At 40.0% G+C, this 18,250-nt stretch overlaps 1 protein-coding gene across 5 annotated transcripts in view; it reads left to right on the forward strand.

Annotated features, from left to right (window-relative positions):
* LOC142367399 (RNA-binding motif, single-stranded-interacting protein 3) overlaps positions 1 to 18,250 on the forward strand; it is a 290,810-nt gene that overhangs the window by 253,479 nt on the left and 19,081 nt on the right. For all 5 annotated transcript variants that reach the window (XM_075449363.1, XM_075449359.1, XM_075449362.1 and 2 more), the window contains 3 exons: positions 2,713 to 2,756; positions 5,250 to 5,346; positions 8,845 to 8,895. In XM_075449363.1, the coding sequence (XP_075305478.1) occupies positions 2,713 to 2,756; positions 5,250 to 5,346; positions 8,845 to 8,895 (192 nt within the window). The remainder of the gene's footprint in view (positions 1 to 2,712; positions 2,757 to 5,249; positions 5,347 to 8,844; positions 8,896 to 18,250) is intronic.

Raw genomic sequence — 18,250 nt, forward strand, 5'->3', positions numbered from 1 at the left:
TTGGGGAATGAGTGGAGATGAAAAAAAAACATTCGGCTTTTCACTCTTTGTGAAAGCCTGGCAGATGTCCGTGAATGTGTGTGTGTGTTGAGTGTGTGTGCGGCCATGAGGCAGAAGAAAAGGACAGTAAATCTGTGTATGGAAGGCAAAAATACAAGAGGAGATGTCAGGATGCAGAAAGGATGGCTGCATTTGGATTTCCTGTATAAGAACAGTACAGCAGGTGTCCTTACAACTGCTCACCCCACACTGGAAAAAATGCCCCTCCAAAAATAACAAATACAAGATGTTTTTGCTTGAAATTAGCAAAAAAATCTGCCCATGGAACTAGTGAAAATCGGCTTGTCAAGATTTCTTGAAAGAAAATTTGATATTTAGGACTTTTGAGTTAAAAGTGATGAATTCAAATGAAAAATGATTCAAATGAAAAAAAAAAGCTTGTTTCATGTGAAATATGACTCAAAACAAGATGTTTTCAAGACTTTTTCACTTAACAAGATATTCAAGATGTATTAAAACAAGTCCCTATATCTTGCTGAAATGGTACTTGTTAGGCAATTGTGTCTTATATCAAGTGTAATGAGATACTTAATGAGACAAATATACTTGGTAAGATTTAGATTTTTTTTCCAGTGCATGTGTCTTAATCCTCTGTAAAAAAAAAACAGTGTTAAATACAATTCTGCACATATAAATTCACACACACATTACTGCAATTATTTTCAAAAGTTGCTTTAAGGCACTGACAGAATACATTCATGTCTGCTACATTAAAACAACACCAAATCCATCCCGTGAACTACAGAGTGCAGTTGAAAAGATGTTTATGCAAATTAAAGACTGATCACAAGAGCACAATTTGGTCGGACTCAACTCTTCACGTTTCCTTGAATAAGCATATTCTCCTGTGGAAAAAATTGTTAACGTTTTTTTTCGTGCTGTATTTTCCACTTAAGGGGAGAAAGCTCACAAAGTGAGCACAAATAGCTACACCACCGCTGCAAGTCGACTCAGGGCCAAGCTTTGTTCCTGGGTTCTGAGGTGAAGTTTTTTTCCAGTCTTGGATTGAGCTCAGACACATGCACAGTCTGTCTGTGTCTTTTCCTTTCCCCTCCTTGTGGCAGAGCCAAAAGCTGACTGCATCAGTAATCAGTCATTGGCTGCGCAAGGTCCCCAGTCAGAGGCTGCTCTGCTGTGGAATTCATCAACACATGGAAGTAAGGGCAGCACTAAAGAGAGTTATCAGCCTGACCAAACAGCTGGCCGTGTCTGCCGTCGCTATTAGCACGCAGGCACATTCATACTGAGATGCTCACTGGTTTGCAGTGAGACTCTCACTTTAGTTGAGAAAGCTTGAAAACACATTCGCTGAGGCCTGCACACATAGATTCACAGAAAGGGACGCTTGCAGACACTGAAGGAAATCACTTAGATTTTTGGTCAAATGAGCACTCACAAACGGAACACAAAGGAACAAGGGCAGAGGCGGTAGAGAAAGATGGGGGGAGGTAGATTAAGAGATGAGGAGAGTGAGGAATGAAGAGAGAAAGGGGGACGCAAGATGTTGAAGGAGGAGTAGGAGCAAAGTGAGGGAGAGGAAGGGCAAAAAAAGTGCGTGTATGTGTGTGTATTCTGATGAAATCTGCCATCCTCAGCAGCCTCCCGTTAAAAGAAATCGGATTAGTTCTCCTCCGGGAGAGAACCTTCAGGAATGCAGATGAAGGATTGCGGCGCACAGGTTTCTCCCCTGGACTCTTGGAAGGCCTCACACATTCACATTTATGACAGCAAACACACTCTCACCTCCAAAGAAGGAACACCGCTGACTCCTTTTCTCTCTAAAAGGGCATTTCTTCACTTATTCTCATTCATAAAAACGGGACTGCATGTGATTGAAATAGAAAATGTGCATCCTCAATGCTAATTCACTTTGTCCTATTGACTAAGCTTTGTCCTGCACTGGCTTTGTCACTTGTCAGTTTTTCCAATTTGAAATGAGTTGATTTAAGTTTGATTTAATTTATCTAGAACAAAAAGAGTCAGGATCTAAGTCATGTTATTCCCCAAGTACAATAAATGTACTGCAAATTATCTTTTTGACATTGCAGTATATCGACTGCATTTGTCAGGCACAGGAACATAGAGTACTTAGCTTACTGGTATCTATGAACCACTTGGGAATTAGCACAAAATGGTTGTTTATTTTCAGATTTGGTTTTGTGTTCATCTATCAATAAGATTTAAAGGAGTCGTTGGGAGTTGCCCTTTTTGGCTTTTACATGTGGAGTTACACCAACTTTGACGCTGGAATCTGCCGATGGTTAGGCCAGCAGAAAGACAGGAAGCATGTGGAAACTGCTGGCCTGCTTCTGTAAATGTGAGAAATTCTGGAAACCAGCAGCTCTGAGGCTCACCAATCATCACATTACATCTAGTTTGTTTAATGTCATTCAAAATTTCAGACATAAAAATGTTCATTCTTCTCAGCTAACTTAGAAGAAACTAAGTGATGACGCACATTTCCCCAAATTTAAATTGTTTCCCCAAATGAAAAACAAGATAAACAACAAATAGATTAAAATAAAAAAAAATCACTTTTTTATGATTTAATGTCCTTTTGGTGGTCCCTGCCGATTGCTGGTGTTACCTCCTTTGTTTGATTTTGCTGGAATTCATGATTAATCCTGCATTTTTACTGCTTCTCTCTTTCAGACTGGCATGGCGTTAACATATGATCCTGCTGCAATGCAGAATGGGTAAGAGCTTTACAGTCAATCTATCCTTGGCACCATCTAATACACTCAACTCTTGGCTCATAGGAATCGAGTCAATACTACTGTCATACACAAAGATTAATGTAGTGTCTGCACTTTGTTACTGTTTGATTAAGGAAATCTATATGGACTTCAGGTATTGGTTTTCATTGGTGGGGTTGGATGAGAAATGTGGAGCTGAGAGGGGAAGCTGAGTGAGCTTGTGTGTGTGTGTGTGTGTGTGTGTGTGTGTGTGTGTGTGTGTGTGTGTGTGTGTGTGTGTGTGTGTGTGTGTGTGCGTGTGTTTTTTTAAGGCTTCATGTATGTGTGTGTTCCTGTGTGTCTTTATTTCATGGCCTAATGGTGCTGTGGAAATGAATGGCCCAGTAATATGTTTTATTTTTCCCCACTTTACTGAGACAGGAAGGAGAGTGCTGAGGCCGTCTCTATCTCCCTCTGGCCTCAGTCACTCACAGGAAACCCCTCACTCCCACTTCCTAAACCACTTATTCCCGAGTGACTCAGAGTCAATCTTAACCAACAACTTGGATGAACAGCATCACTCACTTTACACAGCCTGCCATGTAAACGCCTGCTCTCCCACAAATCTGCCAAATTATAATCCCTAAGATATTTTTGTGAACTAACAAACCTGTTAGGAAAGGAATGTTTCACTCTCCAGACCTTCTAGCTGACGTTTAGGCAGGCTCCTGAGGAAATGAAAACGAAATGAGTCAAGTAGCAGAGTAGTCAACTTCAACCAAGTGAAGGAAGTCGCTGACACTTGAGCCAATCTTTGTGCTATCTTTTAAGTCTTTTTGTGTTTTTATTAGTCCCTTTCAGGGTTTTTACTGTTGAGTATTTTTATTGTTGAATTGTTTCCGCCACATCCACGTTGCCTCAGAGAAATGCTATTTCACTCTGTGCTTCTCAGTTGCTCTATGGTCTGGAATGATAATAAAGAATCTTCTAAGTTGAATCAGCCTGCAAAGAATGTAAAGAATAATGTGAATATAGAGTTGAAATGCTGCTTCACATTTGTCACACTGCACTTCAGCAAACAGGTGCATTACCACTCAAATGCAAATTGGATTAGTGGATTTAGAAATGAGTTAAGATGCAAATTAGCCATAAATAATGTGTGGGTGCATGTTTTAAGGCTTGATTTACTTTATTCTGTATTGATATTACAAAATTGTACACTTTTATAGGATAAAAGCAACTTTGATCTATATTAAGATGAAATCAGAACTCAAAAAGCATAACTTTGTACGGTCTTCCAGTATTGCTCTATTAGCGAGAATAGTTGAGGCTATTTACATAGTTCTGTCTTTTTGTCTTGTGTTTTGTTTTAGTCCGTCATTCTCTAGAAGCCATTACAATATTTCTTTCAGATCTTAAAAAAATGCACAATGTAGAAACGCAGTAATGCGAAGGACACCACCCAGAACAATATGTTTAGATATTGTATTAACAACATGCAGTGTGAGCACTTGTACTTGACACCGACTGGTACAGGGCTGCCTTACAGCTGCCTAGTGGCATTTACTTACTATAAACCTTCAATACTGAGACACAGTAGTGTTGTTGTCAACATTACTCCTCCACAACTCCAACTCTAGCTTCTTGAAATGCAAAAATTCTTTCCAAGCTCAGCCTGTAAACATGCTGCTTACAGAAAGTAAGCAGGCAGCACAGAACAGTGTAGCCTGATCACTAAGATCAACATGTAAAAAGATCAAACAGATAAATGGATACTCCTAGATCAGCAATCAGTTTTGACAGATTTATGGTATCAAGCATGTTAACTCCTTTGTATATAAGGTGAGATATTTTGAGTTGCATCTCTCCATTGAAGCAGCATTCAGATACCATGGCTGATGTTTGTTCAAGTGAACCATGTTGCAGCCACTGGTCACTGCTTTTAGATATGGCTGTGTTTCAAGTCTCCCACAGAAGATTGTTTACAAAAAGTCGGGATGATAGTGTAAAGTGTTGCATCAGATGTAAGTTCAAGAGTCAGAAAATAAAGTAAATGGTTATTAAAGCAGGAGGAGGTTTTCTCCCATGACACTTGAAATGTGATCATGAGTATCCAAAGGAATGTCAGAAGGTCAAACATCAAGCTGTTCAAAAAGAGGTAGGTAGGCGGTTTTATCCAGTGCAGAATGTATTAATGTCGGCAAAAGTCCTGTCAAATGAATGCTGTCTAATTGTGGTTTCAAAGGATCAGGGGTGCCTCTTAGGGGGGAAACCGATGCCTAATGCTCGGGATGTGCAAAGTCATCTTGGCATTTTACGGCAGATTGGGTTTAAAAGCACTTATTTATTAATGAATCCAAGTTTGAGAAGTAGGGCAGCAGCAGAAGGGTGTGACTAAGGTGACAAAAAGGACATGGAGTGAAAACATAGCATCATATTTACTTAATTTGTCTTTGAAAAACTGTGTCTTATCCGACTTTCCCACCTTGTCCACTTTTTTTACTCCTTTCTCAGGTTCTACTCCTCGCCTTACAGCATCGCCACCAACCGCATGATCGCACAGACCTCCATCACGCCCTTCATCGCTGCTTCCCCCGTTTCCACATATCAGGTAGGCTGTAATGCTTCTTATGCTGGTTAAATTGCACTCTGCGTTTGTAGTGGGAGAGTTTACTTTCTGTAGGGGATGCAAGAGAGGGGACGGGCTGCAGAACAGCGTGAGGTCCTCTCTTCTTCTCTAGTTGTTTCTTCGTTGCTCCAGCTGTGCTCGATGACATCTGTTTTGTGGGCGGCAAACACAACAGGCATCAGATAACAAGCAACATAAAAAGAAGGAAATTAAAAAAAATAAAAATGTTTTAAAAAGGCTGACGGGGTAGAAAAATAAACCATCAACAGTGAAAGTGTCCATGAAAGCCTAATAGTTTCCTCCCTCCCAGATTTCTGACCTTATTGTGCTCTTTGAGCTGCTTTTTGCATTTTTTTTCATTTAATTTCATTTTCACTGTTCAACACAACCACTTCCTCTTCCTGAGTAAATTTTCCACAGTCCTCACGGCTGTGATCTGTGGAGTAATGCACTAGAACAGAAGTGGAACGTAAAAAATGGCTCTATGATGTGTCAGGAGCATTACCCATTTTCCGTCACTGCACATTTCACACGACACCCTTTGCTGAATCGAAACATCAAGAGGCTCTGCCACTGTGCCCTCTCACTCAGACACTATCGTTTAATATCATCTTTGTTTGGTATGCAGTGATAGACAGATGAGGATACTGAGCAAGAGAAAGAGGATGAGGGAGAAATGGGAAAATATAAGAGACGGAGGGAGAGAAAGACAATTTGGTAGAAGAGGTGGCAGTCATGGCGATGGCTTGGGTGGGCGGGCAGAGGAGGGATGTTGTTGAAGGTTGATGTGCCCGTCTTTGAAGCATGCCTGATTAAAACTCTGGTCCAGTACCTGCGGTGTGGGGACAGGGGAGAGAGGAGAAGGGAGAAAAGTGGGCCAGGGCACATCTCTAATCCGCTCTCGGAAGGCCTCCCAAATTGATTTATCAAAAACAATGGCCGGGCTTTTGAGGAATATTAATCCTCACAGTTTCAATATTGGGCAGCTCTGCTGCCGCTTCCTGTAATATTGCCCTTCAGCCAGTCACGGCAGGAAGGTGAGTCCTTCATCTTCTGCTGAAGTACAAAGAGACACAGGAAAAGGAAAAAGAGAAGAAAAGCCATGTAGCGATATACAGTATGCCTGGCAAAAGGAAATCACTTCCTTTTATGCTGAGAAGTATTGCCTTTGTAATGAAAATCTCAAGGTGCATTGAAATTACTGCATATGCCATTCCGTCTTTTATGTTTTTGTTGAGGTGATACTTTTTGAGCGGCAGTTTTGATAGGATTGATTTATCAAATCAGCAAATGGCCCACACAGTACCAACAGCAGCGGTCTGCTGCTCTTATAAGCCTGCCGTCAGTAAGCTTGAACGCTGTTTTTTTGTTTCCTGGAAAAAAATAAAGGCTTTGATGATTCACATGACAGGAGCCAGTCCACACCAGATCATTACCAAGATTTCAGCTGTCGTTTGGCCAGCCAGCCGTGGCCTGCTTTACATCACCGGCTCTGCAGACTGACTCGCTGGCTGACTAAACATGTGGCTGGCTGGATGTGGAACTGGCTTGCTCTCTAACTAGCTAACTGGCAGACTGTTTGGCTGACTGGTTGGATGTGGGGCCAACTGGCTGACCGTCCCGCTGAACGACTGACTGACCAGCTTTTTGGATGCTTGGCAGACAAGCTGTTTTAAATTATGATACAAGCTGTGAAGTTCAGCCAGAGGTAGGGAGCTACTTAGGTTGTGCAAATTTATCGTTCACTTTCACAGAGCCCAATATAGCTGAAGATTTGTACCTTACTAATTGCTGTAATTTAGCAGAGCTGTAACAGTTATCACGTCTTCCCAAACAAAGTCATTCATGTTGTGTTGCACTTCACTGCACATGGTAGATTTTCCTGTAGCTTTCTGGTTCTTGACTTTCATGTTTCTGATATCAGTTCTCAAAAAATGTCTGATTGCACATTGGAAAGGTTGAGATGAGTAAGTCTGGTAAAGTCTTGTTACAAACAAATCAGCTAAAGACACACCGTATCAATTTGTGTTATTCTGTATTACAGTACTCCCATTCTTTTCAAAAGTTGTAAAAAAAAATAGGAAAGCTTTGCCACAAAGCACTTTAGTGCACTGAAAAGCATGAGAAGGAAGAGGAAGAGAAGGTTCTGAAACTCATGAAAACAAAGAGAAAGTAGGGCAACATGAAATGTAAATTTTTCTAAAATTGATTGTTTTGCAGCAGCATTAAGCTAGTCCTGCACAGTATACTTTGTGTTCTTGTTGCTTGATTTTTTTTCTATTGTCTGGTCTTTGCTAGCTGAAGCCGTTTTTAAGCCAGAGATTTCACCACATCTCTCTCTAAACATCTCGTTGTCCTCTTTGATCTTGGACTGTCCGAACCTAATGCAAAGGAGCTTTAAGTCTGACTAGCATTTATATCTCAAGACCACAGCCCCTTCTATGTCTTAAGTTTACAGGGTAGTCAGAGTGTGCTGCCTCTACCAAGGTCTGTGTTTTAAAGACTGTGCAGCACCAAAATTTAATGGATTTTTTTTTGTTTCAGGGAAGTCAGACTTATATTTTTTCAGTAAATTCTTGCTAACAGACAAACAAATGGCTTTCAAGACGTACCACATCGGCTCTGACTTGGCAGAGGAATAATCACATGATGGTCATAGTTAGAAAATGCTTAAGATTAGTGATTAAAGATAAGCTTTCTCTGTGTCAATCTGCTGTCTTTTACAGCTGGAGAGAACAAATATTGCCATGTACAAACAAGCAGACTTGGCTGGCTGTTATAGAATATCAGCCTTGTTTAGGTGTGGATCCAAATCACGCATTTGTGTTGGCTCAGAGGATTGATTGCTCTTATAGCAGATTATTCCTTGTTTGTCTTTGTTTAATCTAATCATTTTACAAGGCTCTGCGGCCAGTCTGTGTGTTTGTCGGCGACAAGCTGTCTAATTCCTCCCTCCAGCCCATCAAAAAGCCCTGTTTGTTCATCATCCATTCGTCACGTTTCATGATAATTGTCATTGTTTCATCAACTCTTTAACTTTCACATCGACAATTATACATTCATATGTCTGTGTATGTTTAGATAAAGATAATATGCTGTTGCAGGTTTGTGGGTTTTATATGGAGGTCTGTTCTGAGAGAATCTTTCACCTCTTGCAGCAGCAGCACTGTTTTGGGCTGTAAAATTACAGACAGGGAATTTAATTTATGGCTCTATCCACAATTGATACTAGAGAAGACAGGGGGGAGATTTGCTCTCTCCAGACTTTCAGAATGTTTTATTAATTTTTGGGCAAAACTTAATCTGTGTAAAGTTGAGCCATGTTAGTGCCATCATTTTGACATCCTTACTGGAGAGTATATGAACATTCTGTGAATATCTGAGCAGCGTTTATTGCTTTGCGTGGGCTACTATTTGGATCTAAAACTGATGGAATTTACATTATCACCATCATTTCACATTTTATCTTTTTCTCCTCAGGTCCAGAGTACGTCATGGATGCCTCATCAACAATATGTTATGCAACCTACAGTAAGTTTTCCACTAATCACAGTGCAGTCACTCAGTTTAACTTCCCAATGGAACTGCCTCAAACGTCTGTTTTCTGCAGTATTTTATGAGAGCTGTCGAAACGTTTCTTGAAAGACGTTTATTTTATGTTTATGCTGAAATAGTTTACAACATGGAAATTATATATATATATATATATATATATATATATATATACATATATATATAGTGTCTGACCCAAAGAATAGACTCTGACTGGGAAAACATTTAAACATTATTTTTCTGCTCCAGGTCAAATGTTAAACCAACTAAACTGCATGAAAACTTCAAATGGCTGAACGATTACACCATTTTGTTGCGCAGTTACTAAATTGGAGTTCTGTGGAGCACATTATCCAATCTTGATAACCACATTTTTCCATCTGTCCTGAGTTCACAAGCATATTTTTAGGTTAGAAGTTTATAGGTACAGGTTGTGCCACGAAGTAATATATTTACCAGACCACATCATATGACACACTGCTGATTGTTGCTCAGGGTTACCAGCCCAGACACCACAAAAATAATATGAATTAGATTTAGCAGTCAAGAAACCCAGTCTGCCACAGTGAGGTAGCTGTATTGCATCCAATAGTATTTTATCATTCTGGTTGGACTGTAGATTTGTCTTCTTTGAGTCAAATCTTGGTCACAGAGTTCACAGAATCGGTTAAAATCCTACTACCAGAAAGAAACTGGGTTTTTTTTATATGTTACAATGAATGACTCACTTTTTGGATTAAAAGAAAAAGAGTCAAGAATCAATGATTTAACATCATTATTCAACCAGAGAATGTCCAAAAAATTCAACAGCCAGAACCCCCTATTCATGCGAACACAAAAGATATATAAACCTGAACAAACTGTCAAGTAAGGAAAACATTTGCTATGCAAATTATTTTTGGAAAGTATGTCGTTGTAGGAAATGTCACAGAGAAGAAATTGCTCCTCCTGCAGACACCTCACCTCACTGATACAGTATCTCTGTTGTTTTGTAAATGGATGCCAGTGATGTTTTGGGAAGGTTTATTTACGGGAGAGCCTTCCTTTTTATAAATCCAGTTAGAATGCCTGCCGAAGTTTCTTTAGCAGATGCAATTGTTTTTGAGCTTTTTTGAGCCAGGCTGGAAATGTGAGACAGCTATGACAGGTTCACTATCAGAAAACACAAATAGTTTAACTGCTCGGCCTCAACGCCACTGATTTTGACAGAAGTGGATATACAGTATTTGTCTCCTGTCTTGTAAAATCAGCTCCTCGGTAATTGTTGACCATGGAGTTAGAACCCTAAGAGGATACAACATTTTCCGAACATCAAAAACCCCAGCTTAAAATACCTCAAATTCAATATGCCTTAGGAAAGATTAGAATTTGGTGTGCCAAACCTGATCCTTAATCAGGATGGATGCTTGACCTTCTGCCTTCCAGAGATTTTAGAGAACAGTCATTTTCTATTAACTTGGACAAACTGGCCTTTAAACTGAGCAGAAGTGAATTATCATTTCTGTTAAACTTAAAGTCCCATAACATCCCAAATAAATAATAATTTTGAGCTCAACTCTTTTATCGGCTTTGTTCCCTGCATGTTTTATCATTTTTCCTTATAGATTGCAGCAATTTATATTATGAGAATTTGTTTTCATTGTTGCTGTCCATCGTCATACAGTGTTTTGGATGTTGTAATGGGAGAGGTCTCCATATATATATATAAAACTAGGGAAAACTGCCAAACACACAATAACTACGCAGTGATGTCTTTAGCAAATATTGACTTTAAATTTAAGCTGAAAAAGCAATAACCTGAGTTAAACTATCAATAAAACCGGAATGGCCCAAGTTCTCGGTATTTTGGATATTGTCTCCATTCAGTTAATTAAGTGGAAATATTTCTTAACCACACACTCAAACTAAAATTTGTCACATCACTGAAAAATGTAGAATTGATCACCCAGCTTAACATGAGTGATTAAAACTAGCACCAAGACAATACAATTAGCTTTCAGAATCATAAACAGATGAGTTTCTGTCTTTCTCTTGTGAAAGTTTGTCAAAGTACCAGGTAAAAGGTGTTGTTGGTGATCTCTGTGACATCCGTTGTTCTGCACAAAATCTATCCTGACCGCTTTACTGACCGCTTTACTTCCCTGAGTAGGCTTGCACCTTCTAATCTTTGTGGTGCAGTGTTTGCGTCTGACTAAATTAATCCACTATGTGCAACTCCAGTGAGGACATGCACATACACTCCTCTAACAATCATTGTACGAAATCATTAGGTTGGCCCCTCCATCCACTAATCATAAGTCTGATTCTCTAAGCTGGTGTGTAGTAACTCCCATAATCTGCATTGCTGAGTTTCAATGTAGATTTTCACATATGAACCCAGTTCTTCCATATCTCATTATTTCTCTGGAATTTTGGTAAGCTGCTCAAGTTCTGCAAAATCTGTTCCAGTGGTTAGCTAGTTGTTAGATACACAGCTAGATAACAGATGGTGTTGGGAGCAGGGTCGGCATTTGTTTTTCTTAAATGCCATCTCCAGAAAAATTATTAAAACTGTCCAACTTCACAGTTTAGAAGAGTTCCCAGTCTTTTAATGTGTTTTAAGCAATCATTTTCTAACATGTATAATATGCTTTGCTCTGATTTGAAAGACTCTCCAATCATACCACACCCCTTTTTTCTTTCTCTCTTTCTCTCTTATTTGTTGACATGTTTTCTCCTTTATCATTTCCACCTTTATCATTGTTTTTATCTTGATGATATCTGGCTATTTTGTTCCGCCATTGCTTCATCTATTATTCCTTTCATCTTTATATTTGGACATATTTTAAGACGTGTTCCAACAACTGTTTTGCATCTGAGAACAGCTGCTTTCTAACAAACACTTCAAATGTAAAACTAGCTCTATTTCAGGAATTATCAATAGTAACTAATGAAAATGCCGCTGCTGTGCCACATGCATAAATGCGTGCCGATCTACCACTTTGGGGATTCTTATGTGGATCCTGCTGCGGTAGGTAAGCCTGTGAGGTTGCAGGTATTTGATAAACTCAGAGGAGGGACTCCTACAAACTGCTGTAAGCAACAAACACAACTTCAGCTGCTGTTAACATTTGAGTGAGTCTCATTAATAACCTCTTACAGACAGGTCTGTGTGTTCGCCTCTGGCATCTTCAAGGCATAAACTGTGTCTTTTGTGCTCAGAAAGCCTGACATTCAGACTGTTTAATCCATATATCTCTTTTTCATACAGGAAAGGCTTTTAGGCTTCCTCTCTTTCACGTGTTATCTTGCATTAGTTAAGTGTATCACACCACAATAGCAGCCGGTGTTTCTTTAGAGCTGTATAAAAATTCATGTAATTTAAGGTTTTGGGGGGTTTTTTTTGCTTATGTTGTCCCTGGACCCATGATTCATATGAGAGAACTTTATCTTGCGGCACACCTGCGCTCCCCAGATATTTTTCAACTTAAGCAACCATTGATGCCACAGGCCACCTCTGAGTTGCAGTACTGCATGAAAATATTCACCAGATTTGCCTCTCTAATGTTATTACAATAAAGAGCATTAGCAGTTAAGTGAATCGTTTCAAGGTTGAGCTTTTTAATTGATCTCAGCACTGCAAGTGTTCTTGTTTAGTTGCGTAGAGGTTTTAAATCTTTCTGCCAGAGGTCTTAAGAGTTTGCTTGAGGCTTTTTATCTGGCCCCTGAAGCACTTTCAGTTTATTTCTTTTCCTTGTTGTTTTCAATTTATTCACAAAACGAGAGTGGATACTACTCAAGGGCTAATATATTTGATTCTTTAAAACTATTTTATTACAGCTGCTGTAAATACACTTTTCCACTGCTTCCATTTAAATCTACTTAAATGGGCTTCATTTGAGAACACAGTGGAGTACTTTACTATAGTAAGGCATGTTTTTTCATAGAAGTATACTACACCCCAAAGTAGCGTATTGTAGTGTCATACAGCATATATAATAGGCATGTAAATATTGCTCTGTGGCTATAATTCTAAGTATAGATGAAGTTATTTTCTCATTGGTAAAGAAATGACCACACCGAGGGTAATACTTATTTTCGCTTAAGTTACCTCGAATTAATCACATAGCCACATAATTGAAAGCATGCTTTAATATCGAAGTTCACTAGTCTGTACTAATGAGAAAATGAATATGCATACAGATTAATTTTACAGGTAGGATTTATGTCCCAAGGTGCAAGTATCTTGCCGTCTGGTGTAATACAGTTAAGTTACAGTATTTGGTATGTTACACACTTTAAAGACTGGCTATGTTCCAAATATCAACCTGAATGTTGAAAAAAAAGAATCATTAAAATGTCACACTTCTTGATTGTTATTCACCGGTTTTAAATAAAGGGTCCCCAAAGAAGCAAACTATCATTCAGGGAGAGCTGAGCCTTGTAAAATGGGATTTCTATTTACTCTTAGCTGTTGTTGTTAAAGCTTTACATGAAAGAATTATTCTTGCCTCAAGCAGTCGGTGAGTGTCAACAGCATAGTTAGCCTCAGTCAAGAAGACAATTGCTTGTGAGTCCCTGCAAGTAAACAAACTGGAAAACGCTGGACTCCACAGCTGATGGTCCTGCACCCCCCCACTGGAGAAGAGCTCAACCAGCCGGGCGGCTCCCTACTGTGGCCATTTACCAGTCAGTCCTACCCATCTCACTTCCTCTCCCGCTGTGGGACAGTGAACATGTAATCTAGTCTCAGCAGGCCACCGCACACACACACACACACACACACGCACACACACACACACACACACACACACACACACACACACACCACACCCTGCTGCAGCTGCCCTCAGAGGCACTCAGATTTCCTTCCAGCCATGTGACTTCAGTCTTTTCTGTGAGTAACTCAACTCACCTCTCTTTTGTTGCTGTACTCTCCTGCCGTTGTAGTCAGGTGTGCACTTTCCTGGTGACACTTGTTTTCTGCTCTATTAAAGCCATCTTACTAACAAGCTGCCTGTGTTTGCTGCTACTGCTGAGACTGCCTGTTGTGAGAATGTAGCCATTGTTGATAGACAGCACTGACTAAATGAATGACAAGGAACATCTGTACCTCCACAGGCGTGCATGCATTCATCTTATGGTCTTTATGTGTTGTTATTGTTTGCCTGTCATCTGGTAGAGAAAATATACACAGCCTCGTCATTTACAGTATGTTTGTGTATATGCCCATATTTCCCTACACGTTTGTGTGTCTCTGTTTGTATATTTTTTTGTTGCCATATGTGTGCTCCATACTGGTTATTCCCATCGAGCTTATGCAAAGCCTGATGGCCATCCATCTTCCGGCCCTCTGTTATGAGGCCTCTCTGAGTGCTTGGCACTGGCCACTAACCACCAGCCACATTGTAGTGTAGTCTACATCCCATTATGTCTTCGTGCCAGCAGTAGCCATGTGGCCATATCTGTCCCCGTGGCCCCGTCCCCATTGTCTCGCAGTGGCTCTGCCCGTCACCAAACGGCTGCTCGGCACAAACCCCAGCTATCACAGACGTCAGTGGATCATAGCTACCAATCTGTCCCCCTATTATGACCCACGCTCATCTTGACTACCAGCTACATACGCGGCCGACAACCCTTTACACACACACAATCTGCCATCAACTCAGTGAATCACATCAAATTAGCCAAGCATCCTAGCTTCAAATGCTTGGGGGGCCCACTGAAAACATTAAAAACCAATTGATTGCGCTGCAATTTGGCAGCTCCCTCCTCGTGTCGCGTGTTAAACCAATGGAGCGTTCTAGGATAGTGCTCCTGGTGTCCGGGCAATATGGAGGCAGCAGAGCGTGGAAGGGGAAGAGGTCACATTTCAGAATAGAATAGATGGACATGTATGTATACCACACGGGTGCAAGTGCTCTGAGCAGTTAGTACAATTCCCAGAGGGCCACTCTTTTTTTTTTAAAGGTAATTCCCATTTCTCTTTTCTGACATTTCTTTCTTCCTCCTTTGTCTCAATCAAATTAAACATGAAATGTCCTAAACATTCTGTTGGACTATCCCTCATTCGAGAAAGAAACTAAGCTAAAGACAAACAATAAGTTCCTTTTAGAAGTAAAACAGTTCCACCATAAAACATTTACAAGAAACAAACAAGCTGTTTGAAAAAATAAAAACAAAATTTTAAAACTAGATTAAATCAACCAATGGGCAACCAGTCATATTACTTTAGAAGTTTACCAGTAGATATTTCTACGAGCACAGTTACATGAACAGTTGAGTTAAGCTTTTCAGTCACAATTTGTCATGAGTTTCACCACCTGACAAAAGTAAAAGGAAAGTATGTGATAAGAGCAGCTTTTTGGGATGTTAAAATATGGAACTCTCTAAGCCAATCTGAGGCAAGTAGAGTGTATACATGCAGGACCACATTACCGTAGTGTGTTCGTAGTCTGACTTTAACATTTCTATCAGACTAACATAGTTACATGCATTTACAAAATTCTGTTTCGATTGGACTAGTACAATAGTTTAATTTTTCTTGTGCCATATCAATGTGCTTATTGTTTGGCCTTTGTGAACCATGAGTTGCCAGTGTTAATTGACTTTTTGGCTTTTCGTTTTGGTTTGATCTTGGCTCAAGACCAGTTTGTTATTATTATATTGTACTAACATTCAGTTATCTCATGCATCATCCAGTTAAAACTGTGGTCAGTGGTAAATCTCTGCCCCCAGAAAAATGACCACAACTCAGTTGAACAAATATGAGCTTTTAGTTTACTACAGATCAACAGAGAGCCTTCTCAAAGTACCACAAACACAGAAAGCAGAGGTACAAAAAAAATGACTCAATAAACCAAACTCAGAAATCATAAATACACAATATTAAAAGACCAGGGATTGAGAAATAGTGCCTCCAAACAGCAAACGCAGCAGATTACCAACAACTGCGTCAGACATGAAATTGTACCCCTGCTGGTTGCTGCTGGCAACAGAAAACTGAACTGAAACCAGCTGTTTGTGGAGTTCATTCATCTCAGAGGTAAAGGAAAATTGTGTGTCCAGATGTAATAAATGCGCAAGACTGATCATATTCTGGCATCTCTTCAAGTCCACCTGTTGTACAACTTTACATCATTCAAAAAGGACAGGTAGGCCATAAATATTGTCCAACCACTTGAGTATATATCAAATTTAAAAAACACAGCAGGCTGAACTGTTGGAAAACATCTGCAAAGACCAGATTCCATTATAATTGTGGACGTTACATATTGGATACAAACTCTGTCCTGTTTCAAAGGTACATCTGATGCTGTTTTTGGTTTCTATATTTTAACAGATTTTACCAAAACTCTCTGTTATTGTGAGACTGTAGGTCTTTTTATGCTTGTTTAAAGTTGTTTCTGCTTGAGCCTAAAAGCATGGATCTTGCCAAATCTGTTAAATGGTTATTTGTTGGAAATAATTGATGAACTATCGAATAACAACAAACCAAAGTGCTGATGTTGACACCAGCTTGATTGGAAATTGGTTTATTGCACAGGAACCAGAGAGAACTGTGCCTCGCACTGCTTCAGCAAGACCGTGTGTTCGTGTCAGACTAGATTGAGTTTTACAAGTCTCTCGATATGAAACTGGACTTTATCCACGGATCAGCCTGTAATTTGTTGGCAGCGACAAAGAGAGTGAGCAGAGATCAGTTTTAATAATTTATTCATCGTCAACAAATGAGCACAATGCACTCAACGTGGGACTTGCTCCTGTTTCTCTTTTCCTCGGCTCATCATTTGTCTCCCCCCTCTCAGATGAGTCCTCTGTTTCGCAGTTAGGTGTGGGATGTCAGAGCTGCACGATCACTTTCCTTTTTTGTTCTCTACTTTGGTCAGCAGACCATGGGGAAAACCAAACTCTTAGAATATATGACAAATACATATGTGCGATTCACACGCAGATGCCCAACGGCCAAAACGCACACATTGTCCGAGTGAAGAAACTCATTCCACATTATAGTAAATCTCACTGACGAACAGATCATCAATCCCACACAAACTCTCAAATTCACTTCACACTGGCTCTGAGAGCCGGAGTAACTGCAGTGGCAGCCATGCGCAGCATTGCTGTCTTTCCCCATGACTTATCCGTCCCCTTTTTTTTCTGTTTCTCACTTTGAGCTGTATGTGTGTCAAGTGTGCCTTTGCCAGCGTGCACTGGCCCTTACATACTGGAGTTATTGAATTCCTCTCTGTTGCACCCCAGCCGGTTCTTTCTGGCAAAGGCTTTGAATAGACGCTCGCTTGGCTTCTTAGAAATGAACCATAACTATCTGCCCTCATCGGGTTGGGTCGAATCATTCCACTGTGTGATACCCATCTCCCCGCTTGACATTAAAAACGCTCCATGGACTCAGAAGGGGAACATAATGTTGGTCTCATGGATTTGACTGCAGAGGCAGAATTTGAGACAGGTCTACGTTCGTCCTTGGATGCTATCACAGTCCTCTCTTTTGTCTCTTATTCTTTCCATCCCCGTTTCTCATCCTCATTCCTTGTCTTTCTATACATCTTTTCATTTCTACCTCTATTTGTTTCTCTCCATCCCTCCATCCATCTCTCCCCTCTCTGCTGTACAGCTGCTGCTACTGTGCCGGTGCCAGAGCAAGAAAAAATCTGCTCAGGGTTAAAGTTTCATACATATAAGAGCGATATTGTTGCAGAGCCGTAGGGTGACTGACAGGGAGATTGAGCAACTGCATTTTCACCATCCGTAAGCTTTTGAATATTACCTTGAAAAAAGTAGTGATAGCAGCAAAATTACATTTTGAGACAAAAAACAGATATGCTTTAGCAGACAGGTTTTATTAGCTTGCTGTGGTTTTTATTATGTCTTAATTATTATGATTATTATTTGCTTTTGTAGATACAGTAAATGTTCGAGAGTTCTACAGTATAAAATGATCCGTATGTCGAGAAAAAGCTGTCAGCTTATACTCAAGCACCGCGTGACAATGAAGAGGAACGGACCTCCCATGAAGACGTGACTATTACCGTTACGTGCTTCATCAAGCACCCTTATAGAACACACATATGTACACATGTGCACACAGCAATTTGTCCAAACACTAGGTGCGTAATTTAGTGGTTACTTCTTCAAAATAATAAATCATCATTAAAAAAAAGCAACAGCATTAACATAAACCCTCTCAGTCATGGCCAAGTTATTTCGTACATCACGGCCCACCCACTATAATTTAAAAAAAGCTCAATTACAGTATTAAAAACACATCGAACTTGATGTATAATTCACATTGCATCATCTTAAATATTGTGCATGACGCACAGGCAAATTAATTGAT

The sequence above is a fragment of the Odontesthes bonariensis genome, chromosome 18 (assembly GCF_027942865.1).
Source record: "Odontesthes bonariensis isolate fOdoBon6 chromosome 18, fOdoBon6.hap1, whole genome shotgun sequence".
NCBI lineage: Eukaryota > Metazoa > Chordata > Actinopteri > Atheriniformes > Atherinopsidae > Odontesthes > Odontesthes bonariensis.